Source organism: Silurus aristotelis (assembly GCF_946808225.1).
Source record: "Silurus aristotelis genome assembly, chromosome: 13".
Lineage (NCBI taxonomy): Eukaryota > Metazoa > Chordata > Actinopteri > Siluriformes > Siluridae > Silurus > Silurus aristotelis.
The window spans coordinates 20696218-20723317 of NC_139586.1; the positions used below are offsets into that span (position 1 = coordinate 20696218).

A 27100-nucleotide genomic window follows, 5' to 3' on the forward strand; every position below is an offset into this window, starting at 1 on the left:
AGGGCACTCAAGATCTTCCACTTTAACCCATATCTTCATGGAGCTGGCTTTGTGCAAAGGGGCATTGTCATGCTTTAAGAGGTTTGGGTCTCCTAGTTCAAGTGAAGGGAAATTTTAATTCTAAAACACCTAAAGACATTCTATACAAGTGTGTGCCTCCAACTTTGTTGTACCATTTATGAGAAGGACCAGATATTGCTGGATAATGCAAATTGTGAGGTAAAATTTTTAAGTTACAGCTTTAGCTTAGGCATTTACAAAGCTTGGACACTGTAGACTCCTTCCAAAAATACACTATAAACATAAATGCCAAATACATACGTTTCTTACTGGGATGTTTATAGTCACGATTTTATGCCTTTACCCACCTCATCGTATTGTTAGATAAGAGTTTAGTTAATGCCTCACCTGGATATAGACAGGAAGTGTTATCATTTCACTTTTCCACAAGACTATAATAAGACATTAACCCAACTTTATTCAATGAAATTTCATTCGTATAACATTTTTAACAATGGTTATTATAACAGATATTGGTAGTGACACGAAAAAAAAAAAGTCTTTAAGCTTTTCTCTAAGTCTTGCTACGTGCTGTAGACCCCTTATAGTGACGTGAGTCTTCCAAAGATCTAATCATTTATTAGAAGTGTTTTTTTTTGTAGAGATGGATCCCTATTTCCTGAGGCCAAGTCAATAATTGTAGGCTGACTGGTAAGCATAAGGAGCACATCAAGCAGAAAATTAAACACCCGCACACGGATTAAAGTGCTTCTTCACCATGGCACATTTCTGTTATATCGATCATGTTGAAGGCTTTTTTTTCCCCGATCGACTTATTTCCAAAATAAAAAATAAAAAAGAGAGTTTTACAGGAGATGGAGCAGAAGTAGCTGTGCCAGAGAAGTAGTCCAGCCAGAGGTATTTATTTTTAAATGTAAATTTCAAGTAGAAGTCTGAAGAAGAAGTAGAAGTAGACAAGAAGTCTGAAGTAGTGGCTCAGTGATTACTGTTTTGGACTTAAGAAATGTCCTGAACTCAAACCCCAGCACCACCCTGAGTAAAGCCCTTAACTGCCCTCAATTGCTCAGTTGTATAAATTAGATAAATGTCAGTCACTTTAATGGCTTTGGTATTCAGTTTGGTTTGATTTTGTTCTACAGTCAATATAAATGTGTTTTGTGGGTGTGTGTGGGTGTAGGGCTGAAAACATATCTGAAAAATCCTTTCATTATTCAGTCAGAAATGTGGTTGATTTCTATTTTTCAAACCCAAAAAATAGCCCAACATATATGGCATTGTATAAAAAACATTTGAAAATACAGGAAAAGGCAAATCAATAAGAGTAGAAGCAGCTAACAGCATGTCTTTTACAACCTTCTAGCTTGTATTATGTAGCAGGTGGTGTATTGGAACTTGGCAGAAATGAAAGGTCAGCGATGTGTGAAAAAGAATTTTAGTTTTATACACGCAACGGAATTTTTTAATATTTCAGAATATGTTTTACAAATATTTAAACCGTAAAATGTGTTTTCATTTGATGTTTTTTTGAAGTACAACCTGGCTTGTTATTCTAAATGATAAGTTTGCCTTTAATTAGTCATTTTTCTCCATTGGGAGCAGCGAAGAAATGATCATTGAAGTCGCATGATATTTCTGCCAAATATGCAAGTGTTCTTTGGGCAAGGAAAATGAATAACGTCTATCATGAAACTCGGATTTCATTTTTTATATACGATTATATTAAGGGGGAAAAAAAAGAGTGGGTTGTGAAACAAAACGTGATGAGAAAGCGTCCTCTGTTTTAGCCATTTTGCTGAACCCATTAACGCGGTGAGTTTTTCCCGCACCGACTCATTGGAAATGCAAATGACGCGGGATGAATAAAGAATGCAAGCCTTATTAGCACCTGGCTGAGGCCCCGAGCCAGCGAGGGCGATTAGGAATGCGCAGGAGCATTCTGCGTGGAGTCAGACGTCGACTGGGGGACTGAAGGACACTGTGTTTAAAAGTCAGCCAGCTCACGTCAGGCTTGGCTTGAGCAATCCAGAGACCTCAGCACTTACATTCTCAAACATTAAGCATGTGCTGTCCCGGTGTAAACATTTCACCAAGACTGTGGTTTGAGATTATAGATATTATTGATTAGATTCTGTTTGCCGACTGTCTGCAGCTTTCTTTCGGAGAAAGCTTGGTGGCTGTGTGTAACGTTATAAACAAAAGGCCGGGGCGTCCCGGGATTTGCACTCTTTACCCGGAGGCCTGTGTGTGTTTGAAAAGAGTTCTTATTAGAATTAATGTCCACAAGTAACCGCTGTTAAGAGAAATGAAGAAAATGCATCATTTGGAATGGGATTTACCAAAAATGGGAAACAGTTAAATAGATTTCTTCCTTTACAATTCCAATTACACAAGCCCTGAAAAGTATTTGTGACGTCTCAGGGATACAAGAAAAAATAGTGTGTTAGAACGAGTGCAGTATAAACCTGGGAATACTGGCTGAGCTGTGCAGTTACGAAAAAAAGGGGGAACATCTAAGCGCAAATAACCCAGAAAAAAATCTGGAGTCTGACATTTTTTTTCAAGATTAGTGAGGAATATACATATATAATATACTGGGATCACAGACAGGATCAGGGTCTTTCCCAAATATGTAGTATGCTCAGATACTGCTTTTTAATGAATATCTTGTGAAGCCAGATCTTTTAAACAAAAGCCGGTCGTAAAACCAAATGAGGCGGGGTTGTATTGGTTAAAACAGCAAGCTGTAATTGAGTGGAACGAACCTATTAAGCATGAAAAAAAACCTCACTAAACATCTCAACTTCCCCAGGAGTATTTACGGCAAGTAGAACGAAGAAGTTCGGCTGTGGAAAAAAGGTTGATGGGGAAATTATATTCTTCCCATTTATCAAACAAGGTTCGATAAATGGTTTGATGTTCAGATGTACTTATGTTTGGATACCCCTATATAAGCAGGAAAGGCTTCGTCTGTTGTGCAAATGAATTTGGTATGATTAAGTAAACAATATGGAAGTTTGGAACAGATAAAGATGTATACCAAACGAGAAACCGATTCTGTTCATTTTGATTCTTACAATTCAAACTGGACACTGGAGCAATTTTGCCTAATGTGGAAACACCCTGACACTTCCCTGCTGAAAAAACTAAACGATAAAAACCTCTTAATGGAATTTGTTATGGCTTAATTGGTTATAATGGAAATTGTGTTGGTTTTAATGGAAATCGGAATAGCCTATGCAGGCTTCTACTTGTAATTTGTTGCCCACTTTAGGTGGCATGTTATGTCTGGATCACAAGGACAAATAGAAAACCTCTGGTAATTTTAAGATCACATGGTGCTTTCTACTGGTACCAATAAGGACCATTAGGACATCATTAAGCGTCCAGATTTCACAAATATTTTGCAGTGGGTTTTGACACAAACACACCGCGTAACAGCACTATTTAGTTAATGGTTTTAGTGGTTTCATCTGAATGAAATTTTTTTAGTGAAGAGACAATTTCTGTGATGTTGCTATTGTTTTTTGTAGCATGTTCATGCTATGCTTTGTCATTTGACTGGTGGTTTGTTGGGGGTGGGGCGATGCTGGCAATCAGCTCTGACGCACGATTCCCGAAGCAGTTTTTGTTTAATAATCAAGCTGTGATCATTAGTGATTCACAGACAACTGAGACAGAGAGAACCATGCATTTTAATTTTGTTGGGAATACCATCACGTTTCCTGCCAGAGTTCACATTTGACTACGCATAAACAATGACCCTGATCCGCTGTAGAAGACCTGAGGGAGCTCATGTGGTGCGCGGTGGCTCTGTGGAGAACAGAACAAGGCCTTTTGCTGTTAGGATCGTTTTAGGAATGGAGAGGGGGATGGGGATGGTGGGTGTCTAGAGCAGTTAGTGTAGAGGTGAATAAAAAGGAGACAGGAAGCCGTCGCCACATTTCAGTCTCACAAGACGGATTAATGAGTTTGACCTGAGGATCCCGGCAAGGTCAGAAGGATGTGGAGAGCGTTAAGCAATCAGAGAGCGAAGGCAGTGTATAGTGTTTTGAGAGTGTGTTTATTTCAGGCAAAAACTTATATATATATATATATATGAGGCTTTACCTAATAATGCATAGATGGTGAACAATATCGTGTGGTTGTTTTTTGGAGGGAGTGTTAGCAGTTTAGCGAACACCAATATTAGCTTTTACTGCATGATTTTATAGTATTGCCAGCCAGAGTCTACCCATTGTTGATTGTTCCAATATTGATTTTGTGCTATTATCGAAATTTCTGTTATATGACATTGTTTATAGGTTTATCTTAATAAAAACTTTAATAATATATCATACTGTAATTTTAAGTGAAAGCAGCTAAAAGCTCTGTAATTTCTATGATTTTCAGAATTCTGGCAATTTGAACAGAATTACCAGATCCGGGCATAAAAAAATTATTAATAAGCCTTGGCTTCACATGACCCTGTTGCTGGTTCACCACGGTTCCTTCCTTGGACCACTGAGCACAAGAGCTGCAGTTTTGGAGATGCTCTGCCCCAGTCGTCTAGCCATCAGAATTTGGCCTTTGTCAATCTCGATCAAATCCTTCTGCTCGCCCATTTTCCTGCTTCTAACAGGTCAAAATTTGAGAACAAATTTCACTAGCTACTTAATATATCTCACACACTAACAGGTGCCACGATGAAGTGTTAATCAGTGTTATTCACTGTATAACACAGTATGTATTAACCGACAAAAGATGGCTATTAAAGATGTCTAGTAGCCGTACTGAAGCACGCATGGTGCTCGTAGTGTTTCCGGTGTCTGCCCTCTCACTATATTTGATGACATGAACACGTGAACTTCTTCTCGATTGTTGATCTGAGTCCCTGGCCCCAAAAAGTTTAAGAACCAATGGTTTATGGCAGTGGTCCCCAACCCCCGGGCCAACTGGGTCAAATGGTACTGGGCCGCACAGAAAGAATACATAACTTACATTATTTTAGTTTTATTTATTATCTGCACTCTTCATGCATGTCGGTCACATGTCTTACCGACATCCACTACCTTCTTAAAGAGGCTGCTCCGGCCGGTAACGCATAATACATTAGCGCTAAATTCAAACCCCTAAGCGAGCAAAATTAACAAAAAATAACACAGTGGATTCACGTTTATTATTATATTTAGAAAATACCAGTTTTTGTTTTTAAATACAACATTTTATTTTGTTGTATTTATCCGCCACACCTTAAAGGCCGGTCCGTGAACATATTGTCTGACATTAAACTGGTCCGTGGCACAAATTTTTTTTAAAAAAAGTAAAAAAAAAAAAAAGTTTAAAAAAAAGGTTTGAAGTCTATAGGACTTATAATAGATATGTCGTCACATGATGTGATTATTCTTTCATATTACCCAATCCATAGTGCTTCAGAGATCTGTCGATCTGAAAAACTACCCAATGAATCCTAGATCGGAATCTAAAATTGTTTTAAATCCAGTTAATACATTTATTATTAATAAAGCTGTTATTTCATATTATAAACAGTTTCAGCTCTGGCTTATCATGGTGTTTCGTGAGTTTCTGGCCACAAGCATCAGAATATTGGCACCAGTCTTGGTTACAGAGATGACAGACTTTTGAACACAATAGGTTTCTTAGATCAAGACAAAATTACTGGATTAAAAAAAGTTATTTAAGTTCTCTGAAAGAGTTGGCAGCGGATGAATAGGATTCTTGCGTGTTGATCGACACGCACTGGAAAAGGTCTGCCGTTGCGTGATTTCACTGTGGGTCAAATGCCCTTTTTTGTAAAAGTAGGCAAGTCCTAGCCACATTTAATAAAGAAACATACCAGACTATTATGAGACGATTACTGCATTCACAGAGAGGCTGCAAATCTCATAATTCCTGTAATTCAGAATGCTCAGAATCAGAACGATAAAAAAACAGAAAACCTCAAATCAGAATTCTGACTAAGGAGTCTGGAATGGTGTCCTGAACTCTGAGTTCCACTGAGTTTAACCATTGAAGCTGACTCAACATGGCTGCCTATTGCAACAGCAAAAAAATATGTAAAACTAAATGAGTAAATAAGCAAATACTTGTGTAAACAGGTATAAATAATAACTGTAAATGTTCACTGTTTTGAGGAGAAATATATCTGTCCCTGATTGCACTTAGCTGGTTAGCTTATAATTGTAAAATGTCCAAAAAAAGTTTTTTGGGTTTTTTTTGTCCCTTTTTATCTTTTCGGTATCTCTATATAATCACAACATGCAATTGACTGAAGTGTGTGTAAATATGACTATAACTTTTTAACAGCCTGAACATAAAAGCTATATTGTGTCTTGTAAAGGTGTACTAAAGTAATATTGTGTGTTTACTCCTACTCTAGCCAAAGCAAGAACACATACTCAGTATTAAGCCTATTTAAATCGAACCCTGGTGCATTTTTCCGCTCTGCCTTCTTCTAAAAAAAGTGAAAACCCAATAGTCACACTTGGTGCACACCAAATCAACAAGTCCAACACTGTTTGATTGAGGTGCTCTTTCTGTTATTATGTGTGGTGTGAAACCAAACCACATGAGCTAAAAGTATCAATTTCACTCAAATCCAGACCCTGCAAAAAACGTGATGTGAAAAAGACCTAAAGATGAAGTGTTTGTGTGTGTAAGGGATTTTTAGAATGTGTCGGCTGTGTTAGTTACAGCTGATTAAGCACAAGCCGAACGAGCGCTCGCAGGAAACCTAAAATTAAATCTGAAGTGTGGATATGAGTCTGCTCGTGCCTGTGTATATATTATGGGAGTCTGAAAAATTCTTATATACACCACATAAAATATGAATGGGAATTTTGTGCGCTTAGAGGCGAGCGCCAGACTTTGTTGGCCTCATTAGATACGTTTGACCCGAGGCATTGTAGCGTGAGCTTTTATACGACTTTGGCATGCACGTGTTACATTAAAGCTGTCAATATTTTTCCCAGAACAGTAGTTTAGTCCGTGATCAGTGTGTCAGTGCATGCATTACAGGTTGACTAATGTATGTTGTTTGGAGCAGGGGTGGGGCTTAGATAGGGGCAATAGGGTGCCTCCAGCTAGCATATATAATGAGCAAATGCTTATTGCAGATCCTGGTAACTTTTGAATGTACTACTGAATAGTATTTTTGAGCATTCAGGTGTATTAGTTTAGTACGCTTGAACAGCTCTGTGTATACAACAATCTTCTTCGTAAAATGCTATGTCTATCACAACAAAATCAAAATATAGAAACTTGAGGGCCTGCTTTTATAAGAGCATTACCCTTGTGGAGTGTGACATCACAAATAAATTCAATGTTGAACAAGGACATTACAGACATTCAGTAACAACAGGGCCAGTCATGTTTTGCCTCTTATTGCTAGCTAGCGCACTTTCATTTACTTTCATTTCTCGAGAATTAGCAATAATTTGCAAATGTACTGTATTACTGTTTAACGTAATGTCTCTAACTCTATTTTGTGGTTTCTTTTATAGAGATGGGCACAGATCTGCCTGGTCCAGTAACCATGGCAGGTGCTGTTGTGGGTGCAGGGCAGGTGAGAATGGGGGGCAACATGCCAGGACGAGGGGGCAAGAGGAGATCTACAGGGTAAGTAACCCGTCTTTTGAATTTTGAGCTCATTGACAAGATGATGCCATGATGTACTGTATGGGGCAGTGACTTACCCGAACTGATTAGTCATCCGTGGTTTGGAATCAAGTGTTTTGTAATTATATTATGTCTCGCGAATTCAATTTCAAGGAAATCGAACAGGGTCTGATTTTCTACCTCCAGGACTTTCTGTCACCCGCTATATCGTATTGATTTTCTCATTATTTAATATTTCATATGTGTGCGAGTACAGTAACTCTGGAGAATGCTTACAGGTCAAACATCATGCCAACTTTGGTTGGGATACTGTATATCTTTCCCTCCTGGCACTAATTGTATTTTTTACACTGTTCCTGCGCTGATTTGCCATAAATCTACGTTGTTACAGGATGCAGCCATTTTCTCCAGTTCTATTAGATCTGAACACCATTAGGCAACCTTTCACTTTATTAAAGAACCGTAATTAAATCAGTGTGAGCTTTCCAGCTTGTTGGATCTCAGTGGCTGTAAATCTCATTAGCACCAGCCAGGCCTAAACACTTAATTCTTTTTAACTGATAAGCAGTGTGTCCAAAGCCTAGGCTTTCCAAATCTTTCTGCTGTCCAAGTTTCTTTGATTGTATGGCAGCTAATAGTCCAGAAGGATGAGGACTTACATGTGGTACTTTTGACACACATATAGAGAGCCATTGCTCTTTTTGAATTGCCCTCTTCAGAAGTTAACAGATGGCTGCGTAGTGACTGGGTAGCATTTGATAGAGATCGTAGAGCTGTGAGATAAACTTGATTTAGCTAATGTAACAGCCAACATGCACTGAAATAGACAACAGATGCAGCCTGATTATGCAACACATAAGGTTACTATAAAACCAGCCAATTTTAATTGTGACCAAGATAATTTTTTGTATGAGTTTGGTATGTGGGAGAGTTATAGTTGCTCTCACCAGTTATTTGATTTATTTATACTAGTATCAGTGGAAAATATGTGTTGAGCCAAGTTCTTCGCTGCTGTTTGGATTAGTGATGAGAACTGGAATGTGGAATATATAAAACGGTGTCACCGACTCACAGACTGATTTCTGGATATGAAGAATTTTAGTTGGCCGAGACAAAACCCGTAGCAAAGTAGATAAACATCTGCAAAACCAAATAACCATAGTTCATTTAGTCCAGTTTTCTACACATGAATGAGCTGTGCTTCTAATTTTTCGTGACTCGAAAATTTGTGGCTTATCGAGTCACACGCAGTTCTGTAACAGGTCAAATGATACCGAGACACAACAGACAGAGAAGTATTTGTTTGCATCCCATGTCAAATTCAAACTATATTTGCATAATTCTCAAAATATGGGGCTTTCTGACAGCCAAAAATCTATTCAATTATTTATTTATGTTTTACTTTTAGAATATGTAATGACCTTGTCCTTTAATTTGACTCTATTACTTGACTATGACTAATTGTCATTGTGGCATTAACACAGTCTGTTACACCAAGGCCCAAATTCTATTAATAATCCATTTTCCAAAATAGCATCACCACATTTCAAGCACACAATGGTGTAAGTCACAGGAAAGCTATTTAAATATAATAATAACAAAAAAAACCCTGAATTTATTAGAAAGTAATTGTGTAGAGTGAAGGAAAATTCAACCAGCACGTATTCTTCTAAACCTTGACCCTTGAATCTCTTTGTGATTTCAGAATTTAAGAAGAACATATGTTGATGAGGTTCAGTTAGTCAAGTTTACATTATAAACATTCTGTTAATGATGATGGACCTATATGACACTGTATTTCAAATCGATTGCAGTACAATTGGTTTTCTGGACAAGCAACTTTTCCAGGAAGTTATATAGTAACATACATTACATGGAGCTTCTAGAAATTTCTAGACATTCTAGAAACTACTTCATGACTAATAGGTTAAGAGCCAGGTTAGTCACTGTACTCTAGGATAGTAATTCATTTCTCACCTGTACTTATCAGAGTTCATGACTCTAGTCAGTAGTGTTTAAATAAACCTCCATTGAGAAACAAAATATTCCCACTTTAAACATTATATAAATATAAACTAATTATTAATAAAGAGGCATTTAAAGTAACTCTTGTCCCCATTCAGTCATGTTAGCTGTTTACATCCCTCCAAAAAATAAACTACATTGCCTGTGCAATATTTTCCACAAAAATTAACATAGACACATCAATCTGATCCTAAGTTATTATATCAGGGGTAGCACCAGCCTTGATCAGAATCAGAATGAATGTACCATCTGCTCAAAACAGGGTCCAGGACTTCTAGGATTCTGTGAAGCAGAGCCAAGGTGTTTATGATTTTTTAATGTAGAGTTAATTTATTTTATTTACATTTGTTAAATATGATCTGTTGTTCATGAAAAGTTCAGGATTGGAGAGAAATATTCTTTTTTTAAACTATATGGACATAGGTTTTAAGGACACCTGACCCATTCATATGCGGTTTTCGAACATCCCATTCCACATTTAGTCAACAATTGCTGTTATAACAACTTTTAGTGGAAGATCTTTCCCTCTTTGTGGAAGATCTTCCACTACATTTTGCAGTGTGGTTGTGGAGATGCTCATTCAGTCAGGTTCTGTTAGGTCAGGTTCTGATGTAGCTTTGGGATTCCAAATTCATCCCAAAGGTGTTCTCTAGGTCAGGGTTTATAGCTCTACAATAGGAGCTTTATGGAGCTTGCTTTGTACACAGGGGTCTTCTAGTTCATTTGTAGGGATTATTTAATGTTACCACATTCAAAAACAGCCTATAAAATTGTGTGCCTCCAACTTTGTGGTAACAGTTTGGAAAAGAACCACATATGATTGGAAAAGACAGGGCTCTCATTACTTTTGTCCATATGGACGCAGAACACAATGTCTTTCAGTTGTTTGCCAAAACACCTCTAATATAATGGACAACTTCAGAAGTGAAACCCAGGCCTGTCACTATGTGGATGTCAATGCCGGATTGATATCTGACGATCCGTAGAGCTGTTGAGGATGATGTTCCGATCCTCCTCATTGCATGATTATAATTTTGATATGACCCTAAATCTTTCATTAAAAACAAAAAAACACACACAAAAACAATTAGTCACACTGCTTCCAGATGGATATTTCAATTGATTAATCATTGTGCATAGAATGACGCATCCATGGTTTAATAGTTCATTTTGCCTGGGTTTTTAACCCAACACACATTGAGACAACACACACACACACACACACTTTAAGAGACGGAGATTGTTGTTTTGATGTACCATATGGTGTTCAGAATGTCCTGTCTAAACGGAACAGTTGCTTTTATTCCTATTAATCACATTAAAACTGTGAAAACACTCATATGCATGCGGTTTCCATAGATACAACATTTTAGTCGCCCACATGCTGGCATCGGTGACACTTTCATCAGTGACATGTCTGCACTTCAGCAGCATGTCTATGGATAACTGTAAATCAATTATTGACCTTTAGGCTGGAAGTTGAAGAGGTACAGAAAAGTTGGTCTGTTTATTTGTTGATTTTTTTACGCTAGTTTAAAAATTTTGAACATCATGTAAAAGTGGATGCACCATTCAGTCATAACATTGAAACCATTCAAGCACCTGTCAAGGGGTGGGATATGATAGGCAGAAAGTGAATATTGGAAGCGGGAAAAATGGGCAAGCATGAGGGTCTAAATGAATGAAATTAAATAAATGACGTAAAATTGTGCTAACTGGAGACTGGATCAGAGCTTCTCCATAATGGCAGGTATTATAGTGTTCTTGGTATACAGTGGTTAACTAGCTATCAAGAACTGGTTATAAACATGGCCAGTACAGCTCATTAATGTGTGTGATGAAATGGCCAACCTGTCTCGTCTGATTCCTCTGGAGAGCTACAGCACCACAATTTGCTGACTCATGCTATCTATGATGCTATCTATGATAGAAAACAGAGTGCATCACAGCTTGCTGATTTTGGGGTTATACACAGTGCCTTGCGAAAGTATTCGGCCCCCTTGAACTTTGCGACCTTTTGCCACATTTCAGGCTTCAAACATAAAGATATGAAACTGTTATGTTTTTTGAAGAATCAACAACAAGTTGGACACAATCATGAAGTGGAACGAAATTTATTGGATATTTCAAACTTTTTTAACAAATATAAAAAACTGAAAAATTGGGTGTGCAAAATTATTCAGCCCCTTTACTTTCAGTGCAGCAAACTCTCTCCAGAAGTTCAGTGAGGATCTCTGAATGATCCAATGTTGACCTAAATGACTAATAATGATAAATAGAATCCACCTGTGTGTAATCAAGTCTCCGTATAAATGCACCTGCACTGTGATAGTCTCAGAGGTCCGTTTAAAGCGCAGAGAGCATCATGAAGAACAAGGAACACACCAGGCAGGTCCGAGATACTGTTGTGGAGAGGTTTAAAGCCGGATTTGGATACAAAAAGATTTCCCAAGCTTTAAACATCCCAAGGAGCACTGTGCAAGCGATAATATTGAAATGGAAGAAGTATCAGACCACTGCAAATCTACCAAGACCTGGCTGTCCCTCTAAACTTACAGTTTATACAAGGAGACGACTGATCAGAGATGCAGCCAAGACGCCCATGATCACTCTGGATGAACTGCAGAGATCTACAGCTGAGGTGGGAGGACAACAATCAGTCGTATACTGCACAAATCTGGCCTTTATGGAAGAGTGGCAAGAAGAAAGCCATTTCTTAAAGATATCCATAAAAAGTGTCGTTTAAAGTTTGCCACAAGCCACCTGGGAGACACACCAAACATGTGGAAGAAGGTGCTCTGGTCAGATGAAACCAAAATCGAACTTTTTGGCAACAATGCAAAACGTTATGTTTGGCGTAAAAGCAACACAGCTCATCACCCTGAACACACCATCCCCACTGTCAAACATGGTGGTGGCAGCATCATGGTTTGGGCCTGCTTTTCTTCAGCAGTGACAGGAAAGATGGTTAAAATTGATGGGAAGATGGATGAAGCCAAATACAGGACCATTCTGGAAGAAAACCTGATGGACTCTGCAAAAGACCTGAGACTGGGACGGAGATTTGTCTTCCAACACGACAATGATCCAAAACATAAAGCAAAATCTACAATGGAATGGTTCACAAATAAACATATCCAGGTGTTAGAATGGCCAAGTCAAAGTCCAGACCTGAATCCAATCTGTGGAAAGAACTGAAAACTGCTGTTCACAAATGCTCTTCATTCAACCTCACTGAACTCGAGCTGTTTTGCAAGGAGGAATAGGCAAAAATTTCAGTCTCTCGATGTGCAAAACTGATAGAGACATACCCCAAGTGACTTACAGCTGTAAGCTATAAGGGGGCTGAATAATTCTGCATGCCCAATTTTTCATTTTTTTATTTGTTAAAAAAGTTAGAAATATCCAATAAATTTCGTTCCACTTCATGATTGTGTCCCACTTGTTGTTGATTCTTCACAAAAAATTAGTTTCATATCTTTATGTTTGAAGCCTGAAATATGGCAAAAGTTCCCAAAGTACAAGGGGGCCGAATACTTTCGCAAGGCACTGTAGCTGCAGAGTGCCTGTATGGAATCCACCAAATGCACATATGAAGGGGAAGGTGAGCATCAGAACTGGACGATAAAGAAATCATGTGGATTGCCAGGTGTATGTCTGTCGCATATTTGGGGAGGAAATGACACCATGATACATTTAGGAAGAATCCAATCCAACAGAGTCAGTGTGATGCTCGGAGCAGTTTTTTAATTTACCAGTTTGAAAACTGTGTTTGATTAAACACAATGAAGAAACCAGGCCTGGCATCACAGCGCCATCTGTCTGACATATGTGAAATAAACGTTGTAAAACAAATCTCCATGAGCCTGTGTCCCAGGTTTTAATACTTGCAGGCAGCATGACATGATTTGCTCATGTCCATAATTGGAAAAGTGATAGAAAAAAAGAGAAATAGCAACATATAATAGAATGTAAAAAATGTGTAATATATCGTGTTTTTTTATATCTTGTATACTGTTTTGCTCGTAAATCAGAAATGCTGCAGAAATGAGCTGACCTAATGCTGCACAACATTGATATCATGACACATTGTGTCACTTTTGAGATATTTAGTTTTTTCAACCGTTTTAAAATATATATTTTTTTTAATAACAAATACTTTTGAAGCGTATTTAATGTCCAAACTGAATTTTGTCCAATTGAAAAAAGTTGCAATTTCATTACAGAACAGTCTCCTTTTCTTTGCTTTTTGTAGACATTTAATAGAATATGGTTTTGTGGTGCTATTTATAAACAAATATATTCACACAGTAATTTCTTTCTCTTGCAGGATGGACTTTGACGATGAAGATGGTGAAGGGCCGAGCAAATTTTCAAGGTCTGAATTCTGGCAGATTATGAAACATCTTTCTATCACATTTTAATTACATTATCACAGATATATAAATAAATCTCATTTTGATTTATTTCCTAAATCAAACACTATGAAACTATACATTATATGTACAAGTTTGTGGAAACTTGTAGCTACAAGACTTTTATGTGCTTCCTTAACATCCCTTTCCACATTTACCGTATTTTTCGGACTATAAGCCGCTACTTTTTTTCCTACGTTTTGAACCTCGCGGCTTAAACAACAAAGCGGCTTATTTATGAATTTTTCCTGGGTTTTTCCCGGTTTCACAAACTTCAAGCCAAAAAACTGAGACCCAAAACATTAGACCAATTACATTTCCGAACAGAAACAAAAAAACGGATAAACTCCTGAGAGAAATAGTTGTGAAAGGAAGGAGGAAGACAGTGAACAATGACTTTCTTGGTCGGCTACTGTTTAGATACAAGCCATTGTAACGCGTTGAGTCTGGGTCATGGGATAGCGCGCTAACTCCATTTGCAACAGAAATCATAAAGCACAGACAGGTTTCCAAAACTCGTGCTTTTTTATTTTTCTTGGCAACAGCATTACGGGTTAGTCAAAGAAACTTAGAAATGAGCATCAGAAATCAATAAGGACATATTCCTCAGTCTTGCGCACACATGCAGTAATACCGGAAAAATGCGGCAGCAGCCTATTCCCAAAATGCCGCTCTGCTCTTAAAGGAGCCACAACATATTTCACCCGTTACACCGTGTAACAGTCTTTCGTTAAAGCCTGTGTAAAGTTCATTAGTTTCAGTGTAGACACCTGCGGCTTATACACAGGTGCGGATTATTTATGTTTAAAATAAAAATATTTGTCAAATTCAGTGGGTGTGGCTTATACATGGCTGCGCTTAATAGTCCGGAAATTATGGTAGTCCATATTTGTTGCTACAATAAACTAATACTTTCTTCATATTCTTAAAACATTCTTTTAGGAAGATGTTCTATTAGTTTTTGGAGTGTGCTTGTGGAGATTTGTGCTCATTCATCCACATAAGTATTACTAAAATCAGGTACTGATATAGAGTGAGAAGGTCTGGGGTGTAGTCAGTATTCTGATTTATCCCAAAGATGCTTAATTGGGTTGAGGTCAGAGCTCTATAACAGGCCACTCAAGATCTCCCACTTTAGGCTTTATGGATCTGGTTTTGTGCACAAGGATATTGTCATGCTGGAACAGGTCTGGGTTTCTTAGCTCAAGTGAATAGCAAATTTAATGCAACCGCATCAAAACACATGCTATACAATCATGTGCTTTCAACTTTGTGGAAAGTTTTAGTAAGAACAGAATATGTCTGGAGAAATCCAGTTTCCAAAAACTGTCCATATAGTGTATAAAGATTCTCCAGCATTCACATCAAATACCATAAATCATGTATTTATTATTTTGCATCTTTGTGAAATCATATTTTATCCATTTTTATTAAGATATTTTTTTTTCCTCTCAGTCATGCTTCACCTTGAGTTTGTGCCATTTGAAACGATTTAATCATGTTTTTGATTTTTTTTTGCCTCATCATGTTGTTTCTTTTCAGTCCATGTTCTCCGTGTATCCTTAAGTCCCCGGAGTGGAGACACTGCCCTCTGCTGGCCGCACTACAGCTAATTTCAGCACTGCTCCTGTCTTCCAGTATAAATGCTAGACTCCCAACCCAGCCATGCAGCCTCAAGCAGTGTTATAGCATCTCAATCAGCACCAAGTGTTTAATAAACCATTAGATGCAACAACCCGAAATGTGGCGGAATTAAATTTTGCACATTTTAATGACATGCTAATTGCCTTGTAACAATAACAGATAGATCAGTAGATAGATACATTAAAATGCAATAAAAATGTGTGCAAGATAATAATTATAATACTGATTTGAAACACTTGTAGCCCTTCTCATCATTCGGTTCGATTTTGACCGCTAATCAAATATGATTGCGGATTTGAAAAGCGATTGATAATTGTGTGTTTGCATAATTAGAGAGAATGTATAGGGGCTTTAAAAGTGATTTCAAAGACCGCCATCTTTTAGCCTTTTTTTATGCGACCTTCTTGTGGTTTTGTTATATTCAGAATAAAGCAAGATCACATTTTAATAGGGCTGCATGGTCTCAGTCAGGCTGCTGAACTAGTGATAAGCTGTATGTAAGGGATAATTTATGGTACGGTCTATGCTGCATCGCATTAATGCATGATTTCTAGGCAAAATTGATGTAATGCACGTGGATTGTTCAGCTTTTACCACGGTCATCTGCCAACAAAGCTGTAATCGAGGTTTGCACAGGAACAAATCTGACTGAAAGGATAAAAACTGTTTTTGCAATTTTGGTAGTTTTACATTGCATGCCAAAGCAGCGCTAGCATGCTATATGTAGCCATTGTTTTTAGTCTATTTTGCGTCAGCCGTCTCACTCAGTATGCAACGAAAACTGTATGTTGCTTTTTGGTTGCAAGTGTTCAGACTTTTAATTTCGAAAGGTCATTAAACTGAATTCAATTGGCCACACCTTCCAGCCAATGAGAATCAAGCATTCAGACAGCCAATGCTATAAACATAGACTGTACCATATAAGAGGGATAAATCAATTTGTTTTGTGTCTTTAATTCATTTGACATCTTGGGTCCATTTTCTTTTACATACAATATATGCTTCATTCACAAACATAAACACACTTGAATTCAGTATCTTAATTATCAAGCGTCAAATCCATTCTGCTATTATTATTACTTATTCCTTCTTTCTGTTTTTTTTCTGTTTGCAGGTATGATGATGATCAAATGCCTGCTGATAAAGAACGTTATGCAAGGTAGGGCGACGTGGCACTGCTGGGATTCTGTCGCTGAGACAGAGGCTCTTCTGTTGAGCCCAGCCTTCGCCTTTGTCCTGGCAAGAAGTCGTGAGAACGAACAAGTGATCGGGGAGACTGACTGCTAAACATATAGATACAGATAAATCGATAAAAATATTCATTGTTTTGGGGTGATACTTTAGTGTGTAAATGAGGTAGAATTGGAACACACTGTATATAGAAACTGTAGAAGGTTCTTTTAAATACTAAGTTACTGCTTAGCTAATAGAACTGTATTGGATGGTTCTGTTTGTTTGCTCTCATGAATCCATATTTAGGATTTAACCGTTCTTTATTTAGAAACAACCGGATAAAGTGTCCTACACAGAAATAAATACCAATACAACGAGGAGGCACATTAGAGCACACTGGTGTGATTGACAGGAAGCTTGAAAGCTTTCCATAAAGGTTCACAGGACATCTGGTTTAGACTGTGTCCAGCCCGGGATCCCAAGCGAAGGAGATCTTTACTTAAAAGATAAAATGATTTTAGGACAAAGAAAAACCACATTTATTACCATGAAGTGAGTGATGCAGCTGAGGTTGAGAAAATGTAAGAGCCAGATGTGTATTATATTAAAATTACAAAAGAAACAATTAAAATAATAAATGTTTTTAGGTTATTTTAGGCCACAACCATTTTCAGCTCTTAATTCAAATACAGATTATGGATATTTGGAGCCAAAAAGGCATTGCTTTGCACAGTGAACTGCTGATGTTAGAGAACCACTATATTGCTTAAGCTGAATTTGTTTTTATTTAGGTCACACCAATTGTCAGCTTTAAATCCAAATAGAGATATGGATTTTTGGAGAATATAATAGATACTAATGCACCTCGTACCATTGTTTTACACCCGTTAGTTTATTGATTTATTGCAGTTCTGCTGTAAATTTTTCTTTCCTTGTAGTCGATGTTAAAGAACCACTTCAGCGCATGCGTTGGGGTTAAACCGATCTCCTGCAAGCGTGATTAATTATGTTGGAGTGCCTTGATGTGAGAGACATGTGAGCGATATAAACTTGAAATACTGCACGTCCTAACTAAAGCAAAATGTCAGATAATTGATTTAATTATTATTATAAATTTTTGCAAAGACATGAAACGCACATCACTTCTCACGTTAATTCTTTTTATATCATGGTTAATTTAGCTTCATGCTCCATATGTCCATTCAGTATTAATGTAGTTAAATTGTGTGGGGTTTTTTTTCCAATTATGCAGTTAGATTTATTTTTAAAATAATTTATTTAGCTTTTTTTTTTATGCAGCCAGCTGTGTCCGTCTAACTACAGCCTCTAATTATCTCCTAGTTCTGCGTGACTCTTTGTCGTGCCGAGCTGTCGGACTCAGATGACTAACACAACTGTCCTGACACTTGGGATTTATAATGCTACTTTCTCTTTTCTATTGAAATTCACTTTATAAGGCAACTCTGAGGGAAAAAAATGACTATGTACCCTAATGAGTATCTGAGCTGAACAGTGAAGAGGAATAATGATGTGTTAAGGGTAGGAACACAGCGATTCTACTTAATAAGGTGAAATTTGTCTTCAGTTTTTAAAAAACGGGGATGAAATGCAGATCTAAGACATGTGCAGCATTTTCAGGATCCTAATGCTAATCAAAGAGATTATAAACCTCATTGGCTTGATGCAGCTTTACTGAAATCCAGATGTAGATTTTGTGGAAAACTCTCTTAAATGAAACGAGGAATGAAGCTTGAGGAAAAACCAGACCCTCTTATGGGTGATTCCAGCTAGCAAGACTACAAATCATTAAAGTATACAGGCTTAGCCAAATATTGCTAAAGTCTTCCTTCGGTAATCACGTGCAGTTTTTTTGTCCTGTGGACATTCATTTTATTTGAATTACTAACAGGAGCATTTACTAATAAATTTTCGACTTCAAATTATTTATTCTGTTTAACAAGCTAGCTTAAACTTAGATTCAATTAAATTTATTTTCTTGCAAATACATGCTAGTTAGCGCCTGTTAACCATAAAGATGAGTGATTTGAAGTAGTTAATAGTAGTAGCTAGAAGTCATAGTTTGTTGTTTAACACTATAAACGTTGTCATTATTAGCTGCTAGTGTAGAATATAATTTTGTCATTTCACCAATATACAATAAAGTACACAGTGAAATGAATTAACATTGCATCAGGACCAAGGTGCTACAATATACAACATAATAAACACAAGATAATGCAAGAACATGCAACTAACTAGGACACTACATAAAGTACATAAAGTTAATAGTTTAGTCATAAAAACAGGTAAAACTAAATGAATTCATAGTAATATTTCACATCACAGTCAAAGTCTTAAGGTAGCAAAATCTCTAACTGCCTGAATAGCACAGGTATCAAAAGACATTCCATGGATTTTAAGAATTCAAGATGTCTTCTTGCATGCTCGGCTAAGTCAAGCTAATCGAAACTCTATAGTTGTGTAACATCTGTAGAATACGAACATCACGTAAATATACAAAGCATTTTGTTTTTAGGTTTGTTTTGTAATTGTGGTTGTTCAATGATGTTTTGGAGAAGAAAGCTGTGCCAGTCAGCCATACAATGCTGCTGGGGTACAGAGAGAGTTAGCGGAGCTCCTTGAGACAGCGGAGCGAGACGAAACTCCTTGAGACAGTGGAGCGAGACAGAGCTCCTGACAGTGGTGGATTGGCAATGAGCTCTGAGCTAATAGTTCTTCCTGGTTTTGATGTTTTGAGTTATTTAACTCTGTATGTGCATCGACCCATGCAAAAAAACGCGGTTCATAGAATGGGGAATTACTATTGAAGTATTTTTCTTTAGGTGCTGTACAGCATTCAACACAGAACTTTTTAAGACGTGGTCATTACAGTAGAAGGTTATTCAATCAAAAAACATTAAGTCTGGAGCCAAGTTCCAATCAGGCATCTAATTAAGCGTAGTTTTCTTGCGCTCCAGTTTTTATTAAATAAATATGAATTAATTATGAGTTTACTCCCTTATTAATCATAGAACAATCAGACTTCTGTTCACTAATTATAGTTCATAATGATTTGGTTATTACATACATATAAAGCACTAGCTTTTCCCTGTTTCTCTGTGCAGAGAGAACCACAGTGAGATCGAGCGACGCCGACGTAATAAAATGACGCAGTACATCACCGAGCTGTCAGACATGGTGCCCACCTGTAGTGCGCTGGCCAGGAAACCCGACAAGCTCACCATCTTACGTATGGCCGTGTCACACATGAAGTCCATGAGAGGAACTGGCAACACGTCCACTGATGGAGCCTACAAGCCCTCCTTCCTCACCGAGCAGGTGGGCAGCCTGGTTTCACCACCACACAAATTACACTGGATTGATTTGACTTTTTTGTGGACGAAAATCCTTTTTTTTTTTTTTTTTTTTTTTTTTTTTTTTACAGATTTATTCATTCATTTGAGATGAATTTGTCCCAAAAAAATTATTATTATATTATAAAGCGAATCAAATTCTCGATTTATACCATTGATACTAGAAGTCGACCGATAGTGGATTTCACCGATAGCTAGGTTGAATTGTACTTTTTAGAAACCGATTAATAAACCGATGGATACTGGATAAAAAATAAAAAAAATCTCACAGCATTTACAGTTAGTGATTAGACACATCTGTTTTCAATCACACACACACACACACACACACACACACACACACACACACACACACACACACACACAAAATCACTTTTGAATCATAGAGGACTTAGTACACACTTTGTTGCTCTTGTCTTTGCCAGTATCAAGCCTTTGTAATGTTATTTTCTATTCGACCTGGACCTGTGTTTGTCACAGCCACTTAATATTAGCCTGTTCTCTGATATTATTTGATATTGTGTGTTGACACCTGGCTTCGATCTATCGATTTTGTACCATTGCCATGGTGTTTATTTTCTGCTTTAGTCTGCACCTGCATCTTTCCAGTGCCCTTTTGAATGACAGTAATATCTTAATTTAGCAGAGGTATTAAAAGTTAAGTAATTTTTCACAAAAGAAAAAGATGCCTGCCTCAAACCACAGGATGATTTTATTTACTGATGGTAAATTGGATGTCAAAAGCATTAGATGGAGTAGAAACTGAAAGCGTAGATGCTCAAAAACAGATATTATTTAGGGTTCCGAATAATAGCAAGAGACTGAGAAAGAAAATAAGTAAATGAAAAAAATGTCATATGCATATTTTTTTTTGTCTATAACTGCTGATTGTCTAATCACCTTACATTTTGCAGATGATCTCCAGATAAAGCAACAGCAAAGACACATCCTTGAGCCATTACTCATATTGACATTTGGAACAAGAGCAAAAATGTGCGAATCAAATTAATTTTTTTCTCTGACAGCTTCAAGGTGCCAAAAAAGTCATAATGGATTCTTTCGAAAAGAGAAAAGCTAGGGTTCTTCTATTTTTTTTCCTCTGCGGATGCTTTCATGCAAAACATTTTGAAGTTGAGGTTAAACAGTGGCAGCTTGAGAGTAACAGAATCTGACCGGACAACCTTCTAATTGGAATATTAACCAGTAAACCATCACTGGCAATTGAGCAGTTCAAACAGTACATTAGGCAAATCTTAGCATTCTTCTTGGTCTGGATCACAATGCCTGGTGTGTTTTGTTCCGCAGGAGCTGAAGCACTTGATCCTGGAGGCGGCTGATGGCTTCCTGTTTGTGGTGGCTGCAGAGACGGGCCGTGTGATCTACGTGTCAGACTCAGTGACCCCCGTGCTGAACCATCCTCAGTCCGAGTGGTTTGGGAGCACTCTGTACGAGCAGGTACACCCTGACGATGTGGACAAACTCCGCGAGCAGCTCAGCACCTCTGAGAACTCCATGACCGGTAAGACATTTGAAATGACCTATCTAGGCACACGGGTCTACTAAAGATATCTCTGAGCTTACCCAGGAAAACCAAGCATATCAGTAACAAAAAGCAATAGGGAAACTATTGAATTATTATCTATGACTTTTAGAACGTATGTTACTACAGTGAGATGAATAGAAATGGTACACTTGATGGAAAAAAAGTCTTGGACATCTGACTTTGCCAGCTATATGCGGTTCTTCCTCAAATTGTTACTACAAAGTTGAACACAATTGTGTTTTTGGATGCAGTTGCATTAAAATCATTCCTTCATTCTTATGCTCAGGTGTCCACAAACTTTGGATGTAGTTATAAAAGTGAAGAATGTATAAACCCTCTGATTGGTGTTTAAAGGCCTAAAAAAATGCACTGAAAAGCCCTATATTTATCTATAGTTTATCTATATTGTGGTAAAGCATTATCTCTATAGAAGATAATAAACATGTAGTCTGATGATGCAAATTAAGAATGTGGTTGTTACATCATGCATCACACTGAATTTTCTAAACTGTTTGATGGAATGTAACTAGTAATTCTTCTCGTCAGTTGTAGTCAGAGACTAGCATGGATTTGTAGTTATTATAAAAGTCAAATAATGCATTGTACAATAGACTACAGCTACCAAACAGCTCCATTTATGTTATTGTTATGTTGTTATGTGTGTACTATTATTTTCAAGCAACTAAGAACCTTAGTGTTGTTTGAAAAGGTATCAGAGAAGCATAATTTTGACACCTCAAAAGCCTGGAAGCGTACATCCAGATTCATCCCTCTGCTACAGGAAGTCTAATTTATTACACGTTTCCTCACCAGAGGGCACTCTAAACTCGCACATCTGTCATCCCTCTCTCCCGCTTGTTTCCCGCCTGCATCATTCCTCTCTCATTTTGGCATTTTACAGAATAGCCTGCTAACAAGCAAGATATATTCCACCAGGGTGAACTTGCATTATGCAAATGAAATCATTCTTACGGATTCTTACTGAAAGATTTTATTCCCTACTATTAATATAGCATCTTTATTTTAATTTAATGTAATGTGACCGTTTAAACGGGTCGATTTGAGCTCACGTCTGTCATCGGGATCCTCGGTTACACTCATATATATTTGATATTTTTATACATTATTGCAGCCTGTGTAAGTAATGCAGTTTTGACCACAAAAGAAATAACCACAAAAAAGGTGTATTTCAAGTTGTCTTCTAAATTGACTATAGAGGAGTTTGATACATTGCTTGCTGCAGGCAGATCCATTAAAAAAAAACAATTATATGATGTATTTGTGGTTGTTTAGGAGTTCAGTGCACACTGAAATCAATACCAGTGACTATTAACTGCACCAAAGAACTTTAAAATAATGTCCAGAAAATCCAACCTAAATGAATCTGACAGTGGAGAGAATGTATTGCATTGGTGTAATATAGTCATTAACAGAGGTAGGGGTTGCATTGATTAGTTGACGAATGCTGTTCATGATGGAATTCTGATCCCACCTACTCCTGTACTTAATCTTGTTTTCTGTTCGAGCAAAAATAAAAATCCAATAACAAAATAGCACGATGGCAGAGTGAATTCGGTTATGGCCACCACTGTGTGAAAGAGCACATTCAGTGCTATGGTTTGCATTTTACTTTATAGTTCTATTCAAGCTCCTTTGAGATTGGTTATCACAGCTACTGTAGGAGCTGCCAATCAAATCTTTTTTAAGATGCTACTGAGACCAGACTTAAACTGAATAGGTCATTACCGCAATGCAAAATAAAATAAATCTGAGCAGGTTAAGACATCCTAAATATAGTCAATAAATATAGTCAGTTCCATTTGAAGGTTTTGAGTTTAAATCCCAGCATCACTAATATCAATTCAATGCAATTCAGTTGACTTTGTATTGGGCTTTTAACAATAAACGTTGCCCCAGAAGCAGCTTTACAGAAGTAGATACATTACAAATATTAGTTTTAAATGTATAAATCAGTCCATTCTAATTTATCCCCTACAAGTTTATCCCTAATGACCAGGCCAGTGGTAACAATGGCAAGAAAACTCTCCCTGAGATGGTATGGGAAAGAAACCTTAAGAGGAACCAGACTCATATAGGTCATTCATTATAATTCTATCATCTGTTCACTGTAGACACTTGAATGCAAAAACTGTTGACAGCAACTGTAGTCCTAAGCCATTGTAGCAGACTGATTTTATTATAGTCCAAATCCATCCTCAGTTTATGCTCAGTAACTTACTGTAACAATCCGCTACTGCAGGACACTTAACCCCTAAACTACTTATGAAATAATTATAAGCAACTCTGGATTAGTAAAAATCTTCCAAATACAGTGGTACCCCGCTTATCGACCGGCTCGGACATCGACCTTTTCGCTTAGCGAACAGTTTTTCGTCCGAAATTTGCGCCTGCTGAACGACCAAATGCCCGCTTATCGATCTTTTTTGACCCCGACCCACGTGGAGCGAGAGAAAGGATCTTCCCAGTCTTGCCTCAGCCTTCGTGGGGAGAGCATCTATTGTAAATTAAACTTCGGTTTGTGAACAATATAGTGTTATTTAGCGGTCAATATAACAATTTAGTGCGTGTATATTGTATATAACAACTAACACCACCACTCAACCTCCTCCCGCTCACTCTATCAAGCCATCACTGCGACTTAACGAGTAAGTACAGTACAATCATTTTTTTTGTTACTTTTGTAATGTTTTTAACTTATACTTTTTACTGTATTATATACAGTATTCTTTATATACCTGTATTATTTAATGTAATATTTAGTATTTATACTGCTAAAAACAGGGCTAAATTGTTAATAAATGGGTATCGGTGGAGGTCGGGAACGGATTCATTGGTTTTCCATTATATTTAAAAAATAGATTTTCCCTTCACTTTTATTAGGAGAGCCAAACCCGTTTCAGCGATGCCTTCCAGAGTAAAAAGCGAGCTTTATAAACATATGGTTTACATGGGTTGGAATGGAAGATCTTGTGTGGCCTTCTGTAGAGCTCAGACCTCAACCCTACTGAACACCTTTGGGATGTGTTGGAGATGCAGACTGAGGCGTCCTCACCCCATTTTTCCAGAAGAGTGAAGATTATTATAACAGCGTATAGGGACTAAATGTGGAATAAGATGTTCACAAATGTCAATTTTTCACAAATGCTGCTATTTGAACTTCTGATAGATGCTAAACTGCATTTCATTGCTGTGTAACTGTTTTTTGCAGTGACAAAGTTGTATCTAACTATCTGTCTATCTGTCTATCAATCTACGGTATATGAATCCTATAGTGAGGTCTCCACTAACGTTTGTCCATATGGTGTAGATAGATATGACTTAATGCTTTATTTATAACAGGAAGCAACGCAGAGAGTTAGTATGAAAAATATTGATATGAATAGCATTTTGAAAACTTCTCCTTTAAGATAACACATCTTATCTGTGCGAATTAATCCAACACCCAACGATTCGCAAGAATTTCGTAGCTGACATGGGCCCTGGCTTATCACTTATAAAAGGACACTTGTGCTGACGCATTTTCCATCATTTTTTTATATCCTCTGTGTTGTATGGCCATATTTCATTTTATTTAACGATGATTGTATTTACTTTGGTCCCAGTTGCTGGTGGAATTTGCAAGATGATGATTAAGAAACTAAAGAGTAGCTGTAATCTAGATTATTCTGATTCTCAGGAGTAATTTGATTGAACTCTGTTCTGATTATGATTTCTTGTGAATTAACGAGGCTCTTGTTTTACACTGCTGGAGATCCGCATCTCTTCTAAGACAACACAATGCGCGTGTTAATGTTTTGGATTGAGAGACTAAAAGAAGCATGGAGAGAAGAAGACGTTGAGACAGCAAAATGACAAAGAAATGTTTCTAATAAGAGTATGAGAAAATGATCATAATACTTTTTTTTTAGATGCACAATACATATTGTTTAGTTGCGTCTTAAAATCCAAATGATTTATGTGGTGGTCTGGGAAAACCTGTCAGATGTAGCTTCAGCTGAATACCCAATAAAGATCATGTTGAGTAAATATAGAGGAAGTTAAAAATAAATTGGCTGCAAAACAAACATAGGATATGAATAAAGACTTTTCTTCATAAATAAATGTAGTACGCATGGTCATATTTATTGTATTTTTTATTATACTGTTACATATTGTTAAATACTTTTATGTTGTAATTATATTGTAGATATTATCTATTACTTTTTTCTCAGGGTTACCACATTTTACAATGCTGTCACTTGAAAATCAAATGAAAAGTGTAAAAGAAAAAAACATTTCAGTTCTGTTTAATATGGTTGAGCTCAATAGCAGGTCAATCGGGATCTTCCAATCCATGTGAACCATGTTTTCATAAAGCAAGCTTTATGAAAAAAAAGGAACAGGTTTAGGTCTCCCAATAAAAGTGAACGAATTTTTATTTTATTTTATGCAGTATGTTCCTCCATCTTTGTGGTCACAGTTTGGGGAAGAACCACTTATGGCTGGAAAAATCAGGTGTCACAAATTTTGTCCATATGTGTCACAATCGATATGTCAAAATCGCACTTGGTGAAGGGCTTTTTCCAGACTATCACACGTGAAATGCAAAATATGAAGTAATTTAGGTAATATTATGTAACATTTTTACCATATTACCAAATTTTACCAATTTACTTGAAGACCTTTTGATAGGACTTGCAATCCTGATGATAATAAAATTCTTGTTTTCAGGTAACGGATGGTGTATGTATACATTTATACTTACATTAATTCCATTTATACAACTGAGCAGGTAGAGTTTACAGACTCAGCTGTGCCAGCTATAGCAGTGTCGGGGTTAAACTTGCAGCCTTCCATTGCGACTTCTTAATCACTGGACTACCACTACCACTGCGCAACAATTCTATCTTCTGTCTATCAGAGCAACTCTAACCAATGGACTTCGGTGAGGTCACACATGTTTAAAAGGGCTGATCCATGCGTTTTCCGTGTGTGTCTCGCTGCCCTGTGATCAGCAGCAGTGTAAAAAGTTGTGGTGCGTGGCCTCATGTGTCTCGGGAGACAGAAAAAATACAATTAAATCCAAAACAAGTAAAGAATCCTGTGACATTATGCATCACACTGTCTATTTCATTATAATGTCCAGCCTGAGAACCCTTCTAATAAAAGAAACAGTATGTGCCGTGTCATGCTCTCCCTAGAGAGACGCCTACATTCATTCAGCCGCTGTCATCTCTCAACTTTTTACACATTAGGCATGGTTTTGAATCACTGCAGAGTATCATAAATAT

General features: G+C 37.2%; 1 protein-coding gene across 5 annotated transcripts in view; it reads left to right on the top strand.

Annotated features, from left to right (window-relative positions):
• Window positions 1-27100, top strand: part of arnt2 (aryl-hydrocarbon receptor nuclear translocator 2) — a 129618-nt gene that overhangs the window by 4623 nt on the left and 97895 nt on the right. For 3 of the 5 annotated variants that reach the window (XR_014536402.1, XM_083559156.1, XM_083559155.1), the window contains exons 2-6: window positions 7521-7635; window positions 13991-14038; window positions 16834-16878; window positions 20018-20231; window positions 21572-21785. Coding sequence is in view for 4 of the 5 variants with exons in the window: in XM_083559156.1 (XP_083415282.1) it covers window positions 7521-7635; window positions 13991-14038; window positions 16834-16878; window positions 20018-20231; window positions 21572-21785 (636 nt within the window). In the remaining variant the exon portion in view is untranslated. The remainder of the gene's footprint in view (window positions 1-7520; window positions 7636-13990; window positions 14039-16833; window positions 16879-20017; window positions 20232-21571; window positions 21786-27100) is intronic. The other 2 variants (XM_083559158.1, XM_083559157.1) reach the window with 1 other exon arrangement.